Here is a 10,000-nt window from a genome sequence, read left to right as displayed (position 1 = left end):
TGCAGAATAAAAAGTTAGGAGGAGACAAGACGACGGGAGGAGAGGCCGAACGTCAAGTACCACAACTGAACCCAGCATAGCTTTACAAGGACATACAAAGATAGACAGGAACTGGGGATCTGTAATAAAGAACACAGCGGAACAGAAGGAGTCATCAACACAGGTGACAGGTGTTAAACTAACAAGAACCGCAAGGAAGGCTCATAGTGCAACTGGCAGGTTGGCCATCCTAAGGAATTAGTGTGGAGAGAGTATGAAGCAAATCAATGTAGACTGTATTCATGCTCTGCGTCTTAGAACTACGGCTTGACTCGTTTACGTAACGCAACATGCATGCGCACCAAAAGTATTTAATGAAGTGCATCACAAGGGAAATACACGGTGACAGGCTAGAGCCAGGCATTATAATCACTCTGTCTGCTAACAGTGTGCTGACTGACAACCTTGTGCAGAATGACATGTTGACAGGTGATTGACAGCGCCATGATGCTTTGTGTCAGACTGCCAAGAAGGGGTTCCCCTCATTACCCAAGGCAGGCAATGCACCCCATGCACCCCGATAGAAATACACTCCACATTTGTCGCTATATTTTAGCCCTTTTTGGCAGAAACAGAAGAACAAACTTTGTATCTTCTTTCCATTAGCACACATGCTGTTTTTTTTGTATTAATTGCAATTAGAATAATACAAAGAATTGTATGTGATGTTGATAAGCCAGGACAAGCCTTATCACAATCTGCCCTTTAGTGACATCACACATGGGAGGCTACCCCAGATGTGTGACGGATAAATCGAGCTCCCAGTCTCCTAACCCTAATCCTGACCCTAACCCTAGCCCTAACCCTAACCCTAACCCTAACCCTAACCCTAACCCTAGCCCTATCCTGGAACTGGAACCATAGACACGTACTCGTAAACGCCATTTTGGACACCTTTGGTCCGTACGACACCGTCACCTAACATTCTAGAGGCCAAGACATACAAAATATATATAATACAATTACATTTAAATACAAAAAAAATACTTTAACCTGAAGATGTTAAGGTACGGCCACACACAGCGCGTAGGATTACACACGTAACGCGCCCAACCTGCCGCTTGATCATTTTGTGTCACAAAAATGGTTCAACGTGTCATACACGCCTATGCAGCTGGATGAGCCCGCCCAAAACTTATTTCCCCCGCTATTTTTCTTTTGCTCCACAAACATGGCTGAGATCACCACCATCGCTGCGCTGTATTTGGTTGTTGTCAGGACCCCAACTACAGGCGTTCCATATGAGCTGCGGAGCGCCTGTCCTCCGTCTCTCTGCCAGTGACGTCGGGTCAAGCTCAACGCTGATTGGCTATCGCAGCTAAGCGTCACGCGTAGGAGCGTAAAAAGTTACATTATTTGAACTCAGCGCGTACGTGGCCGCGTGGGTGCGTTGGGCGCGTTATTTAGGTGCGTAATACGTGTCTAACGTGCCTAGCGCACTGCTTTAGCGCGTGTAACGCATCTACGTGCCTAAACCAATGGTTCCCTGTGCAAAAATGCCGATTTTCTACGCCTCTAAGGCGCGTAACGCGTTCAGTGTGACCGTACCTTTAATGTTATATTGCTTTTTAATCACATACAGCAGCTCTTTCATTTATTTCACTTAGTCTTAGTCTTAATCTCTCAAATATGGCGGCGGCAGTGTCGTATCGCCGCAACAGGTGGAAGCAGTCAACGCGCGTATATATCTACGTATAAATGAATAGACTGACCAACGGGTAGGCTGATCTACCCATCATGCATCTGAGTCACTAGGGAGTAGATCGTGAAATGGTTTGTCATTGCAATTCAACATCACACCTGAAGGTCAAATCAAAGCCCTTTAAGAAGTACATCTTAGGGCTTGGGCCGTCTGACACATGCTGATGAAACACTGTCCCCATCAGGGGCCATCCAACATATCCGCAGTGTGCGTAATCTGCGAGGGGATCATTGCCCATCACGGCTGCTCTGTGTTATCTCACACATCTCCAGCGCCCTGTAGTTAACCGCCACTTACTCTGTTGTCCACTGTGTCTTTGTTGAGCTGTACCCAACGATCGCCATGGTACTCCCTGCTCTCAGTGTCTTAGTGATCCACTCAGCGAATCACGCCGTTGATGTAGAGCTTCTGTTTTGCCTCCCTGCTGGGTCTCAAATCGATGCCTTCTGTGCAGGCAGCACAATGAACGGCTAAGCTCCTCCGTTTAAGCACTGTGGAGACATATCAATCCTAATGAAGGCATAGTCAATTAACAGTCGTTGATGCCCGGGATTAACCCAAACACCCAAAGACTGACGGCCCTTGATATATGAAGACCCTGCGAGTCATTGGGCCAGCGCCTGCTGCGAGATGGCTCGATGGCGTGTGTGTGTGTGTGTGTGTGTGTGTGTGTGTGTGTGTGTGTGTGTGTGTGTGTGTGTGTGTGTGTGTGTGTGTGTGTGTGTGTGTGTGTGTGTGTGTGTGTGTGTGTGTGTGTAGGAGTATGCTCTGCGGTGAGTAAATCTGAAGAGGTTTAGCGCGTGCTGATTTATCGGCCGATGCCTGTGACTGCATCCGTTACCTAGGGGATAAACGTCAAGCCGGCCTTATTTACGGAGGTCATATAAGGGGTTAATGTGGGATGCCTCCCAGAGAGCTCCATCAGCGCCACGTGCACACACATGCACTGTCGTGTGCATGCAACTACGGCCCCAACACACACATACGCACACACGCAAACACTCACACCCATACAAGCACAAAAGTGCGATCCAATATTAGCTTTGTTTTTTCGTTTTTTTCGGAAGGATGCTTAAATCTTGACTGGGCTGCACGTTTAAGATGGCTCCCAAACGCAGACAGGCGGTTTCACTAAGCGTGTTGACCTTTGCCTTCAGTAATGAAGCTATGGTACCACTCCAGTGAGCCGCTAATTAAATCGGGCTGAAACAGCAGCTTGCCTGGACACTGGAAACTGCAGATTACGCCTGTTTACGTTTTAATTAAAATCTATTTGCAGAGGTTGTTGTCTCCACAATTGGTTTTTTCCACATCAACCCGCTGTGTCTCACTCAATTTAAACACCCAAGTTTCTGCTTTTTTTTCCTACACTAGATAAACGTATGCAAAGTACAAAGGAAAAGGTGTTCATTATTTTCAACCGGCTATTCATTTTGGTTGGCATTTTAATTTGAAAGGTGTTTACGACTTCGCTCCCCTATGGGTTTACTACCACAGATACCAACACTGTATTTGTCATGAGCTCAAACTTCAATTTGGTGGACATTATGATGGCAGATTCTTTCAAATTAGAAATGGTACCCACTACTTTTTCATTAGATGTCATTCAATGTCATCCATTCCTTCCCCCCTTTCTTTCTTTCTTTCTTTCTTTCTTTCTTTCTTTCTTTCTTTCTTTCTTTCTTTCTTTCTTTCTTTCTTTCTTTCTTTCTTTCTTTCTTTCTTTCTTTCTTTCCTTCCTCAATCTCATCCTTCTTTCCCTCCCCCCCTCACTTCCCTTTCCTCTTTGCCTCCCTCCCTCCCTATCCCTCCTTCCTTCCTCCCTTCCCTCTGTCTTCTCTCCCTTCCTTTCCTTCTTCCTACGAACCTCCATTCCTTTCTTCCCTCCTCTCTGCCTCCTCCCTCCCTCTCCCCCGACCTCCTTCCCCCCTTCGCCGTGTCCTCAGTTGGCCCCCCTCCTCCTCCTCCTCCTCCTCTTCCTCCTCCTCCTGCTCCTCCTCCTCCTCCCCCTCCTCCTCCTCCTCCCCCTCCTCTTCCTCCTCTTCCTCCTCCTCCTCCTCCTCCTCTTCCTCCTCCTCTTCCTCCTCTTCCTCCTCCTCCTCCTCCTCTTCCTCCTCTTCCTCCCCTATACCTGATGGCAGCAGCAGTGTCACCTGCTTCCCTCCTTGCGGCTTTATGATCCTTATAATTAATACAGGGAGTAAATACTGGAGAGATGATGAAGGTGCTGCCATAACTCTTCCTCAACTTATCACCGCGTCAGCGAAGCAAGGAGAGATCAGTTACTTATTGATGCAAAAATCTCTCTTTCCTTTTTTATTTTTTTGGGGGAGTCAAGGGCAGAAGGTAACAGCAGATTAAAAAGATAAAGAGGAGACGGAGCAGGCTCTCCGTGCCCTTCGCTCTCAGATGAAGAATGGTGCAATGTCCGCGTGCGTCCGTCTATTAGCATGGAGAGCAGCTCAGAGCGAACAATAGCACGCCACACATCACCTGCTGGAAGTCCATCTCCATTATGTGAGGCGGGACGGTCCCCACACCAAACAAACAGATCGGATGACGAGACAGATGATCAACTAATCAATTGAACGAATAAATAAACGCCACTCTTTAACCATGAAAAGCAGACCTATGAGAAACCTGTGAACATATGAACAACACAGGGAAAGCACAAAACAGCTTATTCTCTGCGTATCCTTTTTACACTTTGTATCTTAATACTCAATGTGATGTTACCCTCTGTAACAATCTTCCCTCAGATGTTTTTCCTCATCCATTACCGTGTTTTAAACAGCATGAGGCCACTTGGCTCTTGGTGGCCACGGTCCCGAGCCCCTCGTACATCAGCCCTCCTTGTCTCTCATCATGGCTGCGGTTACTAAAGCCTCCCTGAGGTGTTGAGAGACAGAGCTGTTCAGTGTTCGGACACATCACAGGTCGCTCATAATCACTGCTTCTTAATGTGGCGTTTAATTTCCCCTAAAGCTCTCTGCAGAACAATCCCGCTGGGGGAGAGATGGCTCTGTGCTTATACTTTGTCACTCTCCACAGCGATGTGTGTGTGATGCTATCGTGTTTTTGTTTGTCGCAGGACATCGCGTCCCAGAAGTTCTCCATGCCGTCCCCCGTGCGTACCGTCATCATTGCAGACTTCGACAACGACAGCGAGCTGGAGGTGTTCTTCAATAACATCGCCTACAGGGGGCCCTCCTCCAACAGGCTGTTTAGGTACACACACACACACACACACACACACACACACACACACACACGCACACACGCGCGCGCACGCACGCACGCACGCACACACACACACACACACATGCAAACACACATGCAAACACATGCAAATGCAGCCACACACAAACACAAATGCAAAAGTACGCACACACACATGCACTCGCACTCACACAAACACACACATGCAGAGAGGATACACATGCACCAGTTAACACACAGACAGACAGAAACATGACACACTCTCATGAACATACTCTCTCTCTCTCTCTCTCTCTCTCTCACTCTCTCACTCACTCACTCACTCACTCACTCACTCACTCACTCACTCACTCACTCACTCACTCACTCACTCACTCACTCACTCACTCACTCACTCACTCACTCACTCACTCACTCACACACATTCAAATTGACTGATGGACACTCACACACAATAACTCATACATCCTACATGTATCACATGTGCCCAGATTGTACTGCAATAGCGACTTTTAATAGTCGTCTGATGAGGTGTTTAATGAATGGAGCTGCCGTCGCCCGTGGTGAATAGTATTCCAAAACTGTAAATTCAACAAGATCGTTTAAATTCCTGGAATGAATTCCCATCTAGTCGGCCAAGCCGCCTCACGCCAACACAGGAGCGATCCTCACATTAAAGCTCTCTGCTAATGAACACAGGAAAGCACAGCACATGATCGTATTGTGTATCTGTAATTAGAATGAAAACAAACACATTCTGTTCAAACAACACACCGAGCCGGCTTGTTCCTTTTGGGGAGGGAACAGGGTTTAGGGTGTAATAATGAAAGCCCTGAACCGTTCCACCCAGCAGCCCGTAGAGGCTGTAGGGCTGAGCGCCAGCCCCCGGTCAGCCGCCCCTCCCCGGGAGACCGTCCGTCTCCCTGTGATGGGGGGCTGGCCCGCCGGAGGTCAGCGCACCACCCTCCACCCCAGGCCTGCGCTGATGTCCAATATGAAGATGAATCAGCTAAATGAACTCGCTGCCTGTCTCGGCCAATGGGAACGCCCCGCTCGGGGTAACAAACGACCGTGGTATCGCCATGCCAATTAATTCACTTCGACCAATCATTGTTCAGCGGAGCTAATGTTTTATTAGCAAACATCAGCACAGGCTTACAGGCCTGTGAAATGGAATCATAACAAGGAGGACGTTAAGGATACAGGGAATGCTTTGTCATTAGCGAGGGAACCGCCAACGCAATTACCCAGGCTACTGCACCATTTTCACCAAAACTATTTCTCCTCCATCATCTTTTATATCAAACATGTAAATAGAATAGCAATTACCAACAATGCCATTATATTAATATCTAACTGTGTGGATAAGCAATGAAATCCTAGTTAGTGTCGGTCGAGTGATTCTTTAGCTGTTTGTGCTCGTGCTCTAGCTGATGATGATGGTGTGTTTGCGTGTGTCTTTGTATGTGTGTGTGTGTGTGTGTGTGTGTGCATGTGTGTTTGCCTATGTGTCTATGTGTGTCTTTGTGTGAGTGAGTGTGTGTGTGCATGTGCGTGTGTGTCTGTGTGCATGTGCGCGCGTGCGTGTGCGTTTTTCTGTGTGCGTGTACGCATGCGTGCGTGCGTGCGCTGTTGCAGAGTGTCGAGGAGAGACCACGGGGACCCCCAGATTGAGGAGCTGAACGTGGGGGACGCAGCGGAGCCGGAGGGCCGAGGCACCGGTAGGTCCTCCGGAGAGAGACACGAGCTCTGGATGATCAGCAGCGCAATACTTTTATTGGCCATTTGGCGAGACATACGTTCAGTTGCCTTGGGTTGGTTGCAGGCATTAAACATTGGGCAGTGACAAACTACTTAGACATGTATGATCAATAATATATATACAACAGACACATTTCTTGAATGATTAAATACAATGACAAAATACAAAGACTCAATGGGATACATCAATTTATATAATATTCATAGTTACCCAGTTTAACGCAAGCCGTTGATAGAAATCTGCTGTGTCTATGCGCCACCACTAGATGGCAGCAGAACTCCATCGGGTTTAGTGAAGACCCCTGCCGTTTCAAGGGCGTTTCACTAACTTCTTTCTAAGGAGAAGAACGATTTCCCTCGAGCCTCGGCTACGACGGCGTGTTACCCCTCTCAGTAAAAACACACTCTTGTATACGGACCTCCAGGTGCCGTGGCAACAGATTTCGACGGGGACGGCCGTCTGGACCTGCTGGTGTCCCATGGTGAAAGCGCAGCGCAGCCCGTCTCCGTGTACCGAGTCAACCAGGTGAGTCAACCAGGTGGGTCAACCAGGTGGGTCAACCAGGTGGGTTAACCAGGTGAGTCAACCAGGTGGGTCAACCAGGTGGGTCAACAAGGTGGGTCAACCAGGTGGGTCAACCCGGTGGGTCGAGTGTTTATCTCAGGTTGGGTTCTTTCTGCTCTGCCTGCTCTCCTACTCTTAATGTGTGTGTGTGTGTGTGTGTGTGTGTGTGTGTGTGTGTGTGTGTGTGTGTGTGTGTGTGTGTGTGTGTGTGTGTGTGTGTGTGTGTGTGTGTCTCAGGGCATCGGTAACTCCTGGTTGCGAGTGATCCCGCGGACGCAGTTCGGGGCCTTTGCCAGGGGGGCCAAGGTGGTGGTGCACACCAAGAGGAACGGCCCCCACACACGCATCATCGACGGGGGGTCCGGGTACCTGTGTGAGATGGAGCCCGTAGCCCACTTCGGCCTCGGTGAGTCGGCCCCTTACCATGCCGTGTGTGTGTGTGTGTGTGTGTGTGTGTGTGTGTGTGTGTGTGTGTGTGTGTGTGTGTGTGTGTGTGTGTGTGTGTGTGTGTGTGTGTGTGTGTGTGTGTGCTTTCATGTCTCTATTTGTCTGAATGCTCCACACACTAAAGCCTGAAAGGAGGAGGAGGAGGAGGGGGAGGAAGAGGAGGAGGAGGAGGAGGAGGGGGAGGAAGAGGAGGAAGAGGAGGAGGAGGAGGAGGAGGAGGAGGAGGAGGAGGAGGGGAGGAGGTGAAGCGACCCTCAGCACGGGGGTAAGGGGAGACCGACGGGGGGGGGGGGGGCTGCTAGGGTTAGGGTCAGCAGCACCACCTACCCCTACCCCACCCCTACCACCACCTCCACCACCTCCACCTCCACCACCACCACCTCCACCACCACCTCCACCACCACCACCTCCAACACCACCACCACCACCACCACCACCTCCACCACCACCACCACCACCACCACCACCACCACCACCACCACCACCACCACCACCACCACCACCTCCACCACCACCTCCACCACCACAGTCTCCACCACCCCCACCACCACCACCACTACCACCACCTCCACCACCACCACCACCACCTCCACCACCACCACCTCCACCACCACCACCACCACCACCACCACCACCACCACCACCACCACTACCACCACCACTACCACCACCTCCACCACCACCACCACCACAATCTCCACCACCCCCTTTGGATTCAGCTGGTGGCCATCCAACACCAACAGCCCACACACTCTCTCTCCCCCCACACACTCACACACAGACACACACACTCTCTCACCCCCCACACACTCACACACAGACACACACACTCTCTCTCCCCCAACACACTCTCTCTCCCCCGCACACACACTCCCCCCCACACACTCACACACAGACACACACTCACACACAGACACACACTCACACACAGACACACACTCCCCCCTGTGTTGGCCCGGCGGGCTCTCTGTCGGGGAGGGCTCAGCGAGCTCAGAGCTCCAGACCTCCCGTTGGCTGAGGCTCTGACGCCGCTGGGCCGGACCTCCAGCGGAGGACACGGCTCCAGGAACGCCGTGTCCACCGCTGGGCCGGACCTCCAGCGGGGCAGGGTGTAGTGCTTGCGGGGGCCGTGTGAGAGACGTAGCCCACCACCGTCTCAGAGGTCATGAGGTTATAGGGTTATGAAGGAGGTGATACGGCCGCGCTGCAGGTGAGACATTCCTTGCCCCCCCCGCCGTGGCCTCCTCATAAAGCTGAGTCAGAGGCCGTTGTCTGGAGGCTGTTTGGAGATTTACACAAGAAAGGTCTTTAATTAGGGACCCTGGCCCTCCAGAGAAGGGGGCTTTCTCTGTGGGCACTGTGTACTCTGATCAGTGTAAATGTGTAACGCACTGTGTACTCTGATCGGTGTAAATGTGTAACGCACTGTGTACTCTGATCGGTGTAAATGTGTAACGCACTGTGTACTCTGATCGGTGTAAATGTGTAACGCACTGTGTACTCTGATCGGTGTAAATGTGTAACGCACTGTGTACACTGATCGGTGTAAATGTGTAACGCACTGTGTACTCTGATCGGTGTAAATGTGTAACGCACTGTGTACTCTGATCGGTGTAAATGTGTAACGCACTGTGTACTCTGATCGTGTAAATGTGTAACGCACTGTGTACTCTGATCAGTGTAAATGTGTAACGCACTGTGTACTCTGATCAGTGTAAATGTGTAACGCACTGTGTACACTGATCAGTGTAAATGTGTAACGCACTGTGTACTCTGATCAGTGTAAATGTGTAACGCACTGTGTACACTGATCAGTGTAAATGTGTAACGCACTGTGTACACTGATCAGTGTAAATGTGTAACGCACTGTGTACTCTGATCAGTGTAAATGTGTAACGCACTGTGTACTCTGATCAGTGTAAATGTGTAACGCACTGTGTACTCTGATCAGTGTAAATGTGTAACGCACTGTGTACACTGATCAGTGTAAATGTGTAACGCACTGTGTACTCTGATCAGTGTAAATGTGTAACGCACTGTGTACACTGATCAGTGTAAATGTGTAACGCACTGTGTACTCTGATCAGTGTAAATGTGTAACGCACTGTGTACACTGATCAGTGTAAATGTGTAACGCACTGTGTACTCTGATCAGTGTAAATGTGTAACGCACTGTGTACTCTGATCAGTGTAAATGTGTAACGCACTGTGTACTCTGATCAGTGTAAATGTGTAACGCACTGTGTACTCTGATCAGTGTAAATGTG

At 49.8% G+C, this 10,000-nt stretch overlaps 1 protein-coding gene across 1 annotated transcript in view; it reads left to right on the top strand.

The window, feature by feature from the left end:
* The window catches only part of crtac1b (cartilage acidic protein 1b), a 28,970-nt gene extending 20,122 nt beyond the window's left edge, over window positions 1-8,848 (top strand). Inside the window, exons 8-12 of the mRNA XM_060073800.1 lie at window positions 4,833-4,969; window positions 6,599-6,681; window positions 7,147-7,247; window positions 7,524-7,833; window positions 8,712-8,848. Coding sequence (XP_059929783.1) covers window positions 4,833-4,969; window positions 6,599-6,681; window positions 7,147-7,247; window positions 7,524-7,833; window positions 8,712-8,848 — 768 coding nt within the window. The remainder of the gene's footprint in view (window positions 1-4,832; window positions 4,970-6,598; window positions 6,682-7,146; window positions 7,248-7,523; window positions 7,834-8,711) is intronic.
* Window positions 8,849-10,000: the final 1,152 nt, after the last annotated feature.

This window comes from Gadus macrocephalus, chromosome 15, assembly GCF_031168955.1.
Source record: "Gadus macrocephalus chromosome 15, ASM3116895v1".
In the NCBI taxonomy this organism is placed as follows: Eukaryota; Metazoa; Chordata; class Actinopteri; order Gadiformes; family Gadidae; genus Gadus; species Gadus macrocephalus.
This window is presented reverse-complemented; position numbering and strand designations above follow the sequence as displayed.